The 15,765-nt window shown below is 33.8% G+C and overlaps 3 protein-coding genes across 6 annotated transcripts; 1 reads left to right on the top strand and 2 right to left on the bottom strand.

The window, feature by feature from the left end:
• Positions 1-253: 253 nt before the first annotated feature.
• Positions 254-1,837, bottom strand: LOC117132418. Its single transcript, XM_033286418.1, has one exon. The coding sequence runs from the start codon at positions 1,835-1,837 to the stop codon at positions 254-256; it is 1,584 nt and encodes a 527-aa protein (XP_033142309.1).
• A 504-nt stretch (positions 1,838-2,341) lies between these two features.
• On the top strand, positions 2,342-3,953 carry LOC103853748 (acid phosphatase 1). The gene is made up of 3 exons (XM_009130662.3): positions 2,342-2,789; positions 3,070-3,279; positions 3,699-3,953. Exons 1-3 carry the CDS (start codon positions 2,392-2,394, stop codon positions 3,874-3,876), a joined length of 786 nt encoding a protein of 261 aa, XP_009128910.1. The 5' UTR covers positions 2,342-2,391; the 3' UTR covers positions 3,877-3,953.
• A 49-nt stretch (positions 3,954-4,002) lies between these two features.
• Positions 4,003-15,592, bottom strand: LOC103853758 (NAC domain-containing protein 75). 4 transcript variants are annotated; one of them, XR_001955582.2, is made up of 7 exons: positions 9,911-15,592; positions 9,436-9,616; positions 8,385-9,040; positions 7,514-7,816; positions 6,728-6,862; positions 5,232-5,454; positions 4,003-4,368 (listed from the first exon to the last, which is right to left on the bottom strand). XR_001955582.2 is itself a non-coding variant. In XM_009130681.3 (6 exons), the coding sequence occupies exons 2-6, from the start codon at positions 9,521-9,523 to the stop codon at positions 5,350-5,352; spliced, it is 1,287 nt and encodes a 428-aa protein (XP_009128929.2). In that variant the 5' UTR covers positions 9,524-9,591; positions 9,911-15,592; the 3' UTR covers positions 4,835-5,349. The 4 variants fall into 4 exon arrangements, 3 of the variants coding, with proteins under 3 accessions (XP_009128929.2, XP_009128925.2, XP_009128919.2); XM_009130681.3 differs by lacking the exon at positions 4,003-4,368 and having other exon boundaries at positions 4,835-5,454; positions 9,436-9,591; XM_009130677.3 differs by lacking the exon at positions 4,003-4,368 and having other exon boundaries at positions 4,835-5,454; positions 9,436-9,613.
• Between the last annotated feature and the right edge of the window lie 173 nt (positions 15,593-15,765).

Consider the following 15,765-nt stretch of genomic DNA (forward strand, 5'->3'; position numbering starts at 1 on the left):
TGCATCGGTCAGAAACGATTATTTCGGTTGGGATTATAAAATACTGAAATGGTAGTTTCATTTTGAATTTTAAAAGTCGAATTTTTATAAAAGATTTGCAAAGTTAAAAACAAACATACATCGATCGATAAAGTAATTAATTTACTAGTCATAGATTGTACAAACATACCAAAGTAATCACACCAAAACACATACCAAAAACCATTGGCAAAAAGTTCCAGCACGTAAAAAAAAAAAAAACCAAAGTTCCTTACTAGAAACATCGATCGTCGGGGCTTTGGGTTGCAGAGTCCGGCTGGGTTTGAGTTGCAGAGAACTGCTCGGGGTAAAGGTTGGAAATGAAAGCGGTCACGCTACGAAGCTGTTCCTCAATAGCTTGACGTTTTGACCGCTCTTCATCAAGCTCCGTCTTCATCCGCTCCATGTACTGAACAATACTCGAGGAAGAAACATAGAGCTGAGATGATGAGGTTGAGATAGCTTCAGAGGTACGACCGATACCATACCGACGACCCTTCTTAATAGGGCTGAGATGATGAGGTTGACACGCTAATCTTCCATGTGTTGTCCATCCAGATAACATTCCGTATGCGGGAAAGTCACTTATGGTCCACATAAGCACTGCACGCATTATAAAATTCTGCCTAGCAGATATATCATACACTTCAACTCCTTCGGCCCATAGCATTTTCAACTCATGAATCAATGGTTGCAAATAGACATCAAGGGATCTTTTAGGATGTGCAGGACCAGGAACTAGAATTGTGAGAAAGAGAAACTCTCGTTTCATGCACAATGATGGAGGTAAATTGTATGGTGTTACAATAACTGGCCAAAGAGAATATTGTCTCCCATGGCTTCCGAACGGGTTGAATCCATCCGTACTTAATCCAAGGTAAACATTTCTGTTCTCAGATGCAAAACTAGGATACACTGACTGAAAATGTTGCCAGGCTTTCGCGTCTGATGGATGAGCAATTTCTCCGTTGCTGTTGTGTTCACCATGCCATCTCATAGCATCGGCGGTATGTTTGGATTGGTATAACCTCTTTAGTCGGTCTGTTATTGGCAAGTACCACATTCTCTTATACGGGATTTTAGTCTTTCGACTTGTTTTTTGAAACCGTGGTTTGTGACAAAATCGACAACTAGTACGATCAACATCCCTTCCCCAGTATATCATACAGTTGTCGATGCAAACATCTATCATTTGATAGGGCAAACCCAACCCTGAAACTAACTTTTGTATCTCATAATAGGTAGCTGGTGAAAGGTTATCTTCCGGCAATATATCTTTCACAAAACCAGCTATCGCATCAACACAATCTTCGCTTAAGTTATAATCTGTTTTAATAGACATCATCCTTGTTGCAGCTGAAAGAGGTGAAATACCATCTCTACAACCATCATATAATGGTTGTTTTGCTGCATCTAACATATCATAAAACTTCTGCGCTTCAAAGTTTGGTTCCTCTACTCTATACCTATCTTCAACCATTTGAACAGTTCCTATATGTTCATCTAAGCCACCTTGTTGTTCTCCTAACCCCCCCATGTTATTTTCTTCACTAGCACTACCGAAATTCACCATAGAATCAGTTTCACCATGCGAATACCAAACTTTATAACCCGCCATAAATCCTCTACTATATAAGTGCTTCCATACACCACTAACTGTACCAAATCTACGATTTTGACAAATTGGACAAGGACAGTACATCTTACCCGTTTCCAAAGTCCTCGGCTGGTTTGACGCAAATGACATGAATTGTTGAAGACCTTCCGCAAATTCTTCTGTCAAAAGTCCAGTAGATGGATCTTGATGATTGTGATCCATCCAAGACCTAAAATATTCATTATGATTTGAGGAAGACATTTTGTATTGTAGAGAATGATTTTTTAGAGTTGAATCTGTAAATGAGCCAGGACCGCCGTTGTGATATTTAAAGAAACATTTCTGACCGCTTTTGACCGTTTCTGACCGATTTCCAACGGCTATAAAAACGTTCGAATTTTGGTTAGAAATCCGTTGGAAATTTCTGACCGATTTTCGACGACTATTTTCGGTCGGAAATTTCCGACAGATTTCCGACAGATTTCGGACGGATAATATTTTAAATTATTTTCGTCGGAAAGCGGTCGGAAACTTCTGACCGTTTTCTGTCGACTTTTTAGCCGTCGGTAAGTTCTGACCATACCAGATTTCTGTTGGAAATCTGTCGGAAATTTCCGACCAAAAAAATATCGGTCGGAAGCTCGGTCAGAAAAGACTTTCTTTCTTGTAGTGCGTCCACAACAACAAAAATTTACGCGACATTGATTTTACTATAAATTCGCACCTAATCATCTTCATCTCCCATCTCGGCACAATACAAAAAAAAAGCATCTCCAATGGCTTGTTCTCATAACAATACTATTTGGTTCTTTATTCTCGTGTTATTCACCGTCTTAATCAGTCCGGTCATCTCTTCTCGCGTCTCATCACTCATGAAGCTACCGGTCATCGTAGAGTCTCTTTCTTCCGTTGACTCCTACTGCGATAGCTGGAGATTGGCCGTCGAGACCAACAATGCCGTAAAATGGAAGGTGGTTCCATCCAAATGCGTTAGCTATCTTGAAACCTATTACAGCAAAGGCCAGTTCGACAAGGACTACAGTTTAGTCGCTAGTTACGCGCTCGCCTTTGCTAAAACGGTCAAGATGGGCGGAGATGGTAAGGACGCATGGGTCTTCGACGTCGATGAGACGCTTCTCTCGAACCTCGAGTACTACAAGACTCACATTTACGGGTAAATACTCTCAGTATTACTAATGGTTTTAAAGAGTATAAAATTATTACAAATCGTAAGCTTCCACATTGTTAAAAATCATTAACTTTAAAAAATTTGGGGCACAAAGCCAAGTTGTTTATAACAATGGTTATGATGATTATCTGACGAACTTTGTTGACCATGATCAAACCGATAGATATGTGTAGTCAGATCTGATTCTAGGGTTTAAGATTTATGAGCTATTTTAATTGTTTTGTTTTTCCTACCACACGGATTGATTGGTTTCTGGTGGATTTAGGGCTGAGCCATTCAACTCGAAAGAGTTTAGTGAGTGGGTGGTACAAGGTACAACCCCAGGTTATGACGCGAGCTTGAAACTGTATGAAGATCTGAAGAAACTTGGTTTCACTATCATTCTGCTAACGGGCCGAGACGAGGCCCAGAGGAGTGTCACCGAGAAAAATCTCAAGGACGCCGGTTATTCCGGTTGGGATCAGCTCCTTTTGAGGTAAGCTATACCTAAATATTGATCTTATTTTTCGTTTGGAACTTCAGGACTTGACTACTTCGGTCAGTTTTGAATCTTAAACCACTATCATTATGAAGCCGATATCTACGGGTTGGTTGATTTGAACTTTGGTCGAAAATATGTCATATATGTGATATACATGTTACTATCAACATGACAACATCTAAAAAAAAACAAAAAAAAAGAATTTAGGTTAGTGATTTCCAGTTGGGGATTTCAAGATATTTATGTTAGGAAGAGTAAAGTTTACTGTAAACAACTACTGGCCGTTTTAAGTGATATAATTTCCCAGCTGCAAAACCAATCTGCTAACTAATTTTCCACGTAGACTAGACTTATGAACCGGTTACATGAGGAAAACAACTAAGGTGCTTTCTTGGTTAATGTGATTAACGTAGGGGTCAAGAAGATCAAGGGAAAGCAGCTACAGAGTACAAATCAGAGCAGCGATCAAGAATGGTTAAGAAAGGCTTCAAACTCCATGGAAATACTGGCGATCAATGGAGTGACCTGCAAGGTTTTGCCGTGGCTGATCGTTCTTTCAAAGTTCCAAATCCATTATACTACATTGCTTGATCGTCTGATGTTGTCGCATGAGATTTTTATAATTTATTTGTGTATGAATAATAAGATTTTATGGTCGTTAAAACTCACTGGTGAAATTTCACGAATTATTGGTTTAGTTACAGTGACACCATAGCATTACAAAACTCTTCTGCTTACAAAAATGAAAATTAGCAAGATTCTCTTCAACATAATTTGATTACAAATTGAATTTAACGTATATGCTTGCATGTTTATCGAATAGACACAGACTCAAGAAATGGGACATGAATGTTCTTTAACTTGTGTTCTTCAAAAATGTTCTTTAATTTGTGTTCTTTGCTTCACGGGAATTGAAAACCACGGACACGTTTTCTTTATTTTCCGACTTTTCAACAACAGTTTAACCAATATTAGCATAAACAAATTCTTCCAAATCCTCCTTCAGGTTTATCTGATGCTGCATCTTGGACCCTTCAACAATGGTTGCAACCTCGACCGCCAGACACCACCATCCTCAAGCTCCTTTTGGAAAAAAAAAAAAAAAAAAAGAACGACGATCTTCACGATAGCTTCCTCTAGGCCAAATGAAACTTCATAATTAAGTCATTTTTCGTACAATAAGGACACCTTCCCTTTTTATCCGGTAAATTCATTAAAAATGTACTTAGGTTGTATATATTTTTCTTTTCTCGTGTTTTCAGTCGTCAGTTAAACTTTTTTTGATTTTTTTTTCTAATGGGTAGGATAAGTTGTATTAGGGAAAGTTGTAACAAGTAATGGATACTCCCTCCGATTTAAAAAGATACATATTTTAGATTTCTTACATATATTAAGAAAATACATTAAAATTTGATCGTAAATGAATTGTCTTTTGTGAATAACAATTTTCCATAATTTTTAGTCAATAAAAATCCAATAAAAATCATTAACTTTTTTTTTTATAATTTACAATTTTTCATTAAATAATACATTGAAAAAGTAAAAAATGTATCTTTTTGAAACAATTTTTTTTTCTATAATATGGATCTTTCTGAAACAGAAGGAATATTATTTACCGGCATATATATTAAACAAAAAAAAACAGATTGTACGGTTCATTCTAAAGAAAGAAAAAACAGACGATGATATTTAATGAACAAAGAAAATGAATTTTAAAATAAACATATATATGGTTCTATATAGCATTATTGATGGTTTTGATGCAGAATTCCTTGTTTTTTCTTCTTCTTCTTCTATTTCCAAAAACAGATTATACTTCTTTTTTCGCTTCCCTTCTTTAACTTTTTTACCAAAACACTTGATTTTTTTTGGCGCAGCTTAAATACCCTTCACCATGTCAAATTCATGCATATATAACTTCTTTGGTGAAAGATCGATGGATTTACCATTTTCTGTGGAGATGTTATGATGATGACGACGATGAAGATAACCACCATGATAGGTATAAGTGGCAACAACACTTTGTGATGAGGGTCATGATCATCAGACTGGAAAATGGCACAATTACCCGTGATGATCTTGATTATCAGAAGAGTCAGGGGCTGGCCAAAATGTTGTTGAGTACTTCAACCATTCTGCTTCTTGTTGGTTCCCCATTGATGATGATCCCTGCACCAATCAATATTATTTCTCAATATATACATACACATATACATTAATATGAAACTGTATACGTTTGTAATAGGGCGAGCATACATGTATAAACTATGTACATCTCATTCGCTATAAATAGAAACAAACTGGCCTAATTTGACCGCCCACAAAGAACCTGAACTCAGTACTCACTTTAATGTTAATTCTAATCCAGGCTCACATAAAGTATAAGCCTATTTGCATTCCACAACTAGGCATATATTAGGGCTACGTATTTTACATTGAATTACAATATATATTATATTTTTGAAATATGTTTACATATATAAAAATAAGGATATTCCACTCGATTTGAGAGTGATTAAAAAAAGGAATGCAGACATGCTGTCTCCCACGAGAACACAATGAAAGCCACTTATGTCTATTACCGAACTTGTCTCGCGAGGTACCACGCATGAAAAAGACATAATAATATTTACATATACACACGTTCTGTATACATATATTCACAAATGTATAAATGCTCCATCATTGCCTTCTATTAGTTCTATACTAATGGCATGAATTATAAAAAACTAATAAACGTTTCTTATATCTATTATTTAGGAGGCGTCTCTCTCTTATATCCGCTAAGAGTCATGGTCTAATAATGTTTAAAGGGAAGAATAAGCAAAGAATTTGAAAAAATATATTGTTCTTCTTTAGAAGGGTAATCTATAGATAAAAGAAAGCAAACTATATCAAAAGCACAAACATCTCTCTTTCTTTTTCTTTTCGGGTTTTGTTTACTTAATTATGTTTTAACTCTTTCCAATTAAGTAAAGAATCAAACTAAAAAAATAAAAAGAATATATGTAGTTTTAAGTGCTTCCCATGCAAAACTGAAAAAGAAAAAAATAAAGGAAAAGAAATTTAAAAAATATTCTCTTTTTTTATTCAAATGTAACATGCATAGTTATCTTCGACCAATCAATCAATGATCATAAACAGTTCTTATTTTTAAAAATATTTGTTTTTTCAGTTTTACAGAGCGTGCATTTAAATCGAGATCCGAGACTACTCTCAGTTAAAACAAAACCACATTTGATTCCAGTACGTGCTTCACTTGTATGATGACTACAACATTTTACTCTATGCATGACATTCTATAATAAGGTGATAAAAATCACATATAATACGTAATCTATATATATATATATACGTGTGTGTGTATTTTTGCATTAAACTCATGATGGTAAAAAGAGGGGCTTCCCGTGAAATTAAGTGTCAAAAAGGATTAATAACTTACATCTTTTACATCATGATGAGTGTTCGAAGAAGAGCAGCCCATTATGAGTTCTTCCAATCCAGAAGCTGACCTTCCTCCCATCTTCCCATCATTGTGTTGCTCGTCTCTTTCTTGGTCTTGTTGTTGTTGGTGTGCCTTGTTCAGTCAAAAAGGCAAAAGTCATTTCAGAAAACTATTATTTAATTTTTAAGAAAACTGTCTTTAAACATTAAAATTAATCATCTTGTCTCTTAAGACCACATTGGTTATCTACTTGTTTTTAGTTTGGCTGACACTAAAAAGTGGCTTAACTTTTGGTTGGCCTTTGGATAATAGATAGTTAGACTAAATCAGGCATACTTATATTCAATTTTAATTGTTTTTTTTCTTGACCAATTATCTTCTATGCCCTTTATTTTTCACAATGTATTCTGGTATGACTCAGTTTGCATGCTTATGTAGTCCCATCATTGTAAAGTCATATGCATGCAAATATCTTCAAAACCTAACATGTGCAAGAACCAAAATTTGTACAGCGTAGTAAAATGTACGCATACACATATTTAAATTGTACGTTGAGACCCTTATACAAATGATAGGTGCATGACTCCTAAATCAGTTTGATTATCGAACTATAGTGATATTCCAGCTAACTTGCTCATATTCATGAAATTGTAACTTTCACCTAATTAATTAAAATGAGCTGGGGTGAGGGGATGTGAACGCAACTAACTAAATAATGTATATTTTTCTGAAAATGTTACTAAAATGTGTAAATAAGAACAGAGAAAATAATAGTTATCTTACCTGGTAATTTTCATTAGGGAGCAAAATTCTATGAACACGATAAGGATTATCGTCAAGGATATTAACGGGGGCATGGTGAAGCGATGTAGATGGAGAAATGATGGTTGATATTGGATGTGTAGGCTGGCTTATGTTGAATGCATGATACCGTTGTTGTTGCTGATGGTGATGCTGATGATGGTGATGAGCCACATGATGTGATGATGTTGATGATGGTGATGCTTGATGACGATGACGAAGTTGTTCTGCCATAACATCATCACATGTAGCTTGCCCGGTGTGAAGAGTTTCCCTCCTCGCCACCTGAAAATTATTAAAAATTAATTGACAAAAATTGTGTATATATAAATATATATAGCAATATACAATATTTGTTGTTCCAATTGTTTTATTATTTCATTCTTTGTTTGAACCGTTGCGGTTTAGACATTGTTTTCTGATTTTATCACGTCTGGGAAACTTTAGGTCATACTGTTAGTTAAAAATTGATTATCACTACCCATTCATTATTATCACTTCGGGTAAATCCTCTTGTAAATACATGATATTAATAAATAATAAGAAATAATGCCCCAAAAAGGAGAACTGTTTATTTGCAAATAATTATTTGATTTTGAATTCAGTTTCCATTAGTTATAATATGTCGCACTCGCATTAGATTGAGATTAGGAAGAAAAAAGTGAATGTGGTAACAAAAGTATTCTTAGGGTTAGTATATATATATATATATAGATGATTTTCTTTATATATACGTTAGAATCTTGTTTTTGTTATATTAGATTGAGTTTCTATTGAATTTATCCAATTTGATACTTATTTTATTTCAAAACCAATTTTTAAATGGAAATATATACAAAAAATCGGCGCATACCTCATCGAAGCTCTTCATAAAAGGAAGAAAGCTTAGTTGATCCATTGCATAACTCGGGAGACCAGCCACAACCGCCGCCGCAGCAGCCGCTACAGCCATAGCGCCACCACCAACACCACCTACTTCATCAGATCGATTTGTAGGATTAACATTCATAATCTCTCTAGACGAGGAACAACTCCCACCACTGGTAGTGCCACTACCTCTCCTCATCTTATTCGCTTCACCGCCTCCACCACTATTCGCTTCACCGCCTCCACCACCTATAGCGTTCAGACTTGACGTAGATGACGACCAATTGCATTGCCTAGGCTGAGTCTGATAAAAGATCTTAGACACAACAAGCTCTCCTTCTCTCTCTTCCTCATGTGTCCCCAAGTGATATTGATGCATTACCCAATTGGTTTTCTCCGGTTTTCGATTCTTACCAAAATTGGTATACAAAACCAAAATCTTTTTACAACCTTTTTGCTTACCGTTTACCATAACCGGTCTTGTCTTGCCGGTCTTATGCCACCTCGTCTCCCCGGAACTACTACTTCCATGCATACTATTGTCACATTCCGTTTGAATCTTTCTTCGCTTTCTTGTTCCCGTCGTATAAGCCTTTGAGGGTCTATGAAAAAAGTGTCTGCTTAAACCATCTCTAGTCACTCCTACCAAATTGAAAAAATAAACAAAATATTTTTGTTATTTTATATATATGTTTCTTGTGTGAACCAAATTAAAAAGATTCAAACTTTGGTATGACCCAATTCTCTATATCTAGTCATATCAAAGAATCATATATTATAATGAAAGATATTCGTATGTGATTTATAAATATGGAATGCATGAAAATAATAATATGAATATGTATATAGATGTATGTGTGATCGAAGCTAATAAAAGATTCAAAACTTTGGTGAGACCCAACTTAAGAAAAAAAAGTATTTAAACTTTAGTGTACCCTAGTCATATTAAACAAAGCATATACTATAGTGAATCATATAATATATAACGATCGATGTGATGTATGGAATGTATGGAATGTATAAATATGTCTATGTACCGGGAAGTTTCTCGGGATGCGTGTAACAAATGCCGTCTTCGCCTTCAATGGTGGGGATGAATTCGTCAATTAGAGGGTGAGATTTCATTTCTTTAACTAATACTTTTGCCTCTAAATGTTCTATCAACTCTTGATCCGTTGGGTCAAATTTCACTCCTGCGGGTAAACCAACCCAATTCTGCTATAAAGAACAAAAGAGAGAAATAAAATTTAAAATAAAGAAAAAGAACAAGAGAATATAAGCGTATATAAAGACTCGTATATAGACACTTTAAATTTTGGATTTTGAATTTCTGTAAGCGAAAGAATAAAACAGAGAGCATCATTCTTGATGTTCTTCATTTGATTCTTTTCTTCTTTTTTTTTTCTTAAAAAAAACAATTACAAGTGACCTAAAATGAGAAAAGGATGGTAGAAAGAATGTATATTTAAGTTAATTAAAAGAAAATATAAAATAAAAAGGAATATGACTTACTGGTTTGCCCTCGAGCTTGTGGCCGCAGCTGGGACACTTATTGGATCCACAAAGTTGATGCTCTTCGATCTTTGCGTCAATTATATCTGAACCGGTAACTGAGCCAGCAGGATTACTCTTGTTCATCTCGATCCCTAATTCCTTTGGTCACTTTCTCTTATCCGTCTGTGCGTAGGTCAAGAGATAATAACAAAGAGCTTCTGATCATTTCGGAGAGTTGAGTATTTATATATATAGAGAGAGACTAGAGAGAGAAGACTTGAACAAAACCCTCTTTTATTATTGACAAATAAACCACTGATTTTGAGGAGACAAGACAAAAGAGGGGTTTTCTTGAAAACCTAACCGACACAACAAGACAAAGTAAGAATTTATGGGGAATTAACCCTCAAATTATGCTAAAAGGAACAAACTTGGTCGAGCAGAATAAGATCTGCAAATCAAGAGAGAGAGAGAGAGAAATTGCAAAGAGGAGAGAGAATTAATAAATGACAAGGAGGGGGGGGGAGAAGAAGAGAAAGTATGAGAGTTGGGATTTGAAGGATATAAATTAATAAAAACATACGAGAGCTTTTTTAGGGGATTAGAATACCATATAATAATAAAATATATATACATATATGTGTGTCTATCTCAAACTTTAACTGAAGAAGCAAGCGAGAAAAAGGAAAAGGTGGCTCTGAAACCCATTCACTGACCCACCTTAATTTTCTTTTGCCTTTGCCGGTTTAAGAAGCCGCTATGAGCCTTTGAAGCGGTTTGTTTACATATATCTACACAGTTCATACACTTTTTTGTATTCGAGATTAGATTTACTTATGCAGTTATGCTTATATACATTTAAATGTGCAATGTATACGTGTCAATATATAGACTGTACACATAGAGCATACCTTAAAACATCGAAAACTTGATACAACTTAGGTATAGACTGACTACAAAAGATATCAATATTATACATATTATCTCTATGATTAAAATGTGTGTTTCATGTTGGAAAAGATATCAATATTATGCATAGTCTATTTTAGATGATATTTGGACAATGTATACTTAACTTATCATTTGATATACGTACATACATATATTATGGATGTGTGTGTGTGACAGTGTATGTGTCACTGTGTGTACTCTTTATGTAAATTTTAAAATTTTAAATAAACGAACTATACATCGGTTTTTACAAGAAAATACGATCTTACATTTTTATGGTCTATATATAACATATTAAAAATCCATATTGACAACTATAGTTCAGTTACAAAAAAAACTATAATTACTTCATCCTGCTTTTCATAAAATTTTGATTTGTAGGATAAACGTCACTAAGGTCACCATCTAAACATCTAGTTAAGTAATTAAATTGATTACTTTTGAATATGTTGATCGAAGGTTAAGAACATAAGAAAATTAATAAATTAAGAAACAAACAAAGAAGAAGAGATGGGTTATATATCAAAGAGAAGAAAATACGAGAAGATGAAGAGAGGTCACATGGGCATCGAGCTGGGGAAGTGATCATTATTCTTTCGTTATTCAAATTTGGGTTTCCTTTTCGATTATTTTAAGTTCAATTTCTGCAGAGAGAAAGGAATTAAGAGGTTGCTTGACAAGTAAGGCAATTTGAGCAGTGTACCCATCATATGGACCACACCATCTCTTTATTTTCTTATTATATATTCGTGTTTGTAGTTAAAAAGGATATCTTAAAGCGAATATTTTTAATTTGAAATATATATTATTATTAGATGGTCACCTTGGAGATCCGTTTACGTTAGCATGAATTAAGAAATCATGCCAATTATTCTTTTTAATTACATATGTTTCAACTTTCAAATTCAGACAATAGTTTCCTTTTACCATAAAAATGTTTAATGAAATAATCCTGAAAGTACTGTTAACTATTACTATTAAGCTTGCTAATTTCCTTTGTTCTTTTCTGTTTTGGATGAAAGAAGTATTTTATTTTCTTCAAACATATTTATTGCACGCTTCATACAAATTCATAATATTCCAGATGGAGATATGTTTCTTTCAGTGATCTTGAGTATCTTGACTGTAATGATTATAAAGTTATATCGTATAATCAATCTTCTTCGTTTTTTTTTCATCATACTATATATATACGGTCAAAGGTGATGAAGGGACAAAGCGAATTAATGAAATTCAAGACTGGAAAAAAAACGTGTACCGTAGACTTAAACTTCATGAATAAGAATAAGCTTCATGTTTTAATCATAAAAGTAAAATAGAATATCAAAGAATTCTTCCCAAAGAAAAATTATATTGTCATATAAGGAATTGTAATTTTATGAATAAATGGGGAAAATCTATTGCAGAAAAACCCTATTAAAATTCTTGATTTCCGGTAACGCTGAATTTAAAAATTTGACTTTTTTTGTCAAACAAACGATTATATTAAATCTAAAAGGGTTTTAAATTATTACATCCGGTAACAAGATAAAAATTGGAGGGAACCTCGACAGTTTAATGAACACCAACAAAACAGCAAAACAAGACATAACGAACTTAACGAGAGATACTTGTTCGACAACCGGAGAACCGTGGGAAATCATCAGATGCACCCCTAAATAGGTTACTACCACGAGCATGAAATAGTCAGAATCGACGTTGAATAAACCAACCAACAAAGCTTGGAAGGAGGCGGAACGAGCAAGAGCAGCTCTAGCTCCGACGACGCTCTCCGAAGAGACTAGGTGAATCTATTTGACTAAAATAGGTTTAATCTAGAAAGTGGTATGTGTAAGAACCTCATACGGCTCTTTATGATGTATGAATGAAAGATAATGTAGGCTCCACAACGATGGGTCCATGAGTTGAGATTTCTGGATTGGATTCATGGATTGTAGTTTACTAGTTTTAAATCTTGGAACTCTCTTCGACCAATTTCTATTGTTATGGTTCTAAGAATCTAAATCAAATTGCCAAATATTCTAGAGCCGTTGGACGGTACCATCCAAACGTATTGAAATTTCTCGACCTGGTGGTGACAATATAATTATCAATGTCTATAGTAAGATCCTTTTTTGTTTTTTCTTTTCTTTTAATAGACAATGCAACAGAAAGAAAGAATTAAAAACTAAAAATGCCTTTACCAAAATCCTCTAATGGACCTAGTTCAAGAGTAGGTCAGAAACAAGTCCACTTCACAAAACAGGTACAAGTTATCTATACCATGCATTTGTAACTTTATTGTTAAGACTTAAGAGTTACGAGTTATGGATACACAAAGAGAATCTCAATCCCAACGGTAAAAACCCACCAAAGGAAAAAGAGAAAAAACAAATTCACATATGTATATATATCGTGTGTCTATACATATACACATCATAATTATATATTTTGCTACTTAAAAGAAATTTTAAAAAATTGGAGAGTCAAAGAATGAAATCATGGAGGGGCCAAAGATATGTCCTGAGTAAAACATATAGATGCCTATGATTGCCTCTTTGTCTGGCTATTATCACATCTTTTTCATAATTTTTGTTTTAAGTATTTTTATATAACTTTTTGAATCAAAAATATAAACTTTAAAATAGCTGAGCTTCATATTATCCCATTTCTTATCATAAAGTTCTAATCATCTCGATTTTGGATGCTAAATGAAGATATAAAACGTAAACACAAATGATAATGTTTATTTGTAAAAGTTTAAGATTTCGGGAAATGAACTCGAGTAGATCGGTATTCTAAATGTTAAGTCTCTTCCAAATGTGGTAAACACATCGAAGATCTTAGAACATTGGTGTGAAAGTGATCTTTATCGAAAAATATATTCAACATTTATTGGAGAGAAGATCCCACATCGAATATATGAAAGAGACTTGAGTAATATATAAAGAACTTGGGCCAATCCATTAATTGCCAATTGGTTTTAAGTTGGAAGCCCAAGAAACTTATCATGGTATCAGAGCGGGCCCAATACTCTGACCCATTAATCCGACCCGGACAGTGGCCCGATCATCCCATTAGCTGATGGCCCATAGAAGGCTCAGTTCCGCCGAGATCGCTAGAAAATAAAGCATGATTTCAGAGGGGGTATGATGGATTCTGCGAGATTAACGGTTATACGCACCATTATCTCGAGGGGGGGTATTGGAGAGAAGATCCCACATCGAATATATTATATGAAAGGGACTTGAGTAATATATAAAGGACTTGGGTCAATCCACTAATTGCCAATTGGTTTTAAGTTGGAAGCCCAAAAAACTTATCATTCAAAAAAAAAAACGACGACATTACGGGTCAAAAATCAGTAAAGATGGGAAATAAGAGAACAATAATTAACGCCGTAAACTCTTATTTTCCAAGTATAAATGATATTAAAACGTTGATATTGCTCAATTGAGTGAGATTCAATGTACCATGCAAGCTCGAGGATAGTTTTTACAGAAGATATTTGGCATGACTTAAAGTTTATATGGTAGTTGAGTTGGACTTTAAATTTGGAGGTGCAAAGTCGTGATTGGTCCAATAACGTAGGCATAACGCCTCCAAGAAAACTGAGAGGTTGTGACCTTCCTGATTTGTATGCTGTTTGTTCAAAGTTCGGACTTTGGAGAATTTAAGACTTGACAGAAAAAGCTTAAAATACAGTTTACAATTCTACAGGATAATTTACCATAAATCCAAATCGGACGTAACTTGCTATATTCATAAAACAGTTGTGATTAAAATGCAGAGGTGAAAACTAAAAAGGATAAATTCATTAGTTCAAAAATTTATACTCTTTCCATTTCACAAAAAATGTCGGTCACTTAGATATTTTTTACACATATTAAAAAGCTGATTGAAATGCATTTATGTTTTCTTTAATGTCATTTATTTAACCAATAACATTTTAGATATGTCAATTCTTTCAAATAGTCATTTTTAAGTTTTTTGTCACAAAACCTAAAAAGATCAAAATAGCTTCTTTTTATTTTGAAATTTTTTATTTTTATTTTTTTAAATTTGAAACTTTATCTCCAAAACTCCATCCCTTAACTCTTAACTCTAAACCCTAAGTCTAAATTAGTTAACCCTATAGTAAAAATGTATTTTTATATTTTAATAAAATTTATTTTGATCATTTTTTTCATTTAATACTATTTTTGTGATAAAAACTTAAAAAAATTATCTTAGAAAATTTCTCTTTTAGATATATACATTTATTTATAAGATCAATGAATTTTACAATTAATATATTGAGTTAAAAGTATGTATGAATTGTATTGTAATTATAGAATGACATTATTTATGTAATAAGAAAAAAATAGTAAAATGGCAATTAAAATGAAATAGAGAGAGAGTATTAAGTTGAATGAAAATAACATATTGGACGACTGGTTTTATTCCATTAAATAAATGGGCTAGGAGCGTCCATGCGTAATGTAGAACAGATGCGAAGTTCTGTGGGCCGGGCTTACTAGTTATTTTCCTTACACACTGTTTTGATTTATTTTTTTCTTGTCACACTATTATACGTATAAAACGGAAATGTATGAAAAAAGCCCATCAACATTGACCATAAATAAGAAAACAACACAAATATTAATAACCAGCTCTAGCCTTGCTCTTAAAAATTGTAGATGATTGATTGACCAGAAATTAAACAGCTCACACACAAATACTAAACAGAATCAGTTAATAATCAGTTTGAGAATATCCTCTTTTTGAACCATCAGCCTGTACATTGACCATTGTTTTCACCTCCACGAATAACAACTGCATATATGTGTTATGCAATGAAAATATCTGTTTAACACCAAATTAGGATCATTAGTGATTAGAAACATGCCGTAACGCCGTACCCTAAATTACTCTAAGAAGAAACCTAACCAAACACTCAAATG

This window comes from Brassica rapa, chromosome A01 (assembly GCF_000309985.2).
Source record: "Brassica rapa cultivar Chiifu-401-42 chromosome A01, CAAS_Brap_v3.01, whole genome shotgun sequence".
NCBI classification, from domain to species: domain Eukaryota; kingdom Viridiplantae; phylum Streptophyta; class Magnoliopsida; order Brassicales; family Brassicaceae; genus Brassica; species Brassica rapa.

Excerpts from the sequence above, each read along its gene's own strand:
- LOC117132418 (XM_033286418.1), bottom strand. The coding sequence starts at position 1,837 with ATGGATCACAATCATCAAGATCCATCTACTGGACTTTTGACAGAAGAA.
- LOC103853748 (XM_009130662.3), top strand. The coding sequence starts at position 2,392 with ATGGCTTGTTCTCATAACAATACTATTTGGTTCTTTATTCTCGTGTTA. Across the intron at positions 2,790-3,069 it reads TACAAGACTCACATTTACGG|GGCTGAGCCATTCAACTCGA; the intron begins GTAAATACTCTC and ends TGGTGGATTTAG. Across the intron at positions 3,280-3,698 it reads TGGGATCAGCTCCTTTTGAG|GGGTCAAGAAGATCAAGGGA; the intron begins GTAAGCTATACC and ends TGATTAACGTAG.
- LOC103853758 (XM_009130671.3), bottom strand. The coding sequence starts at position 10,036 with ATGAACAAGAGTAATCCTGCTGGCTCAGTTACCGGTTCAGATATAATT. Across the intron at positions 9,617-9,910 it reads ACAAGCTCGAGGGCAAACCA|CAGAATTGGGTTGGTTTACC; the intron begins GTAAGTCATATT and ends TGTTCTTTATAG. Across the intron at positions 5,455-6,727 it reads CTCATCATGATGTAAAAGAT|GGATCATCATCAATGGGGAA; the intron begins GTAAGTTATTAA and ends TGATTGGTGCAG.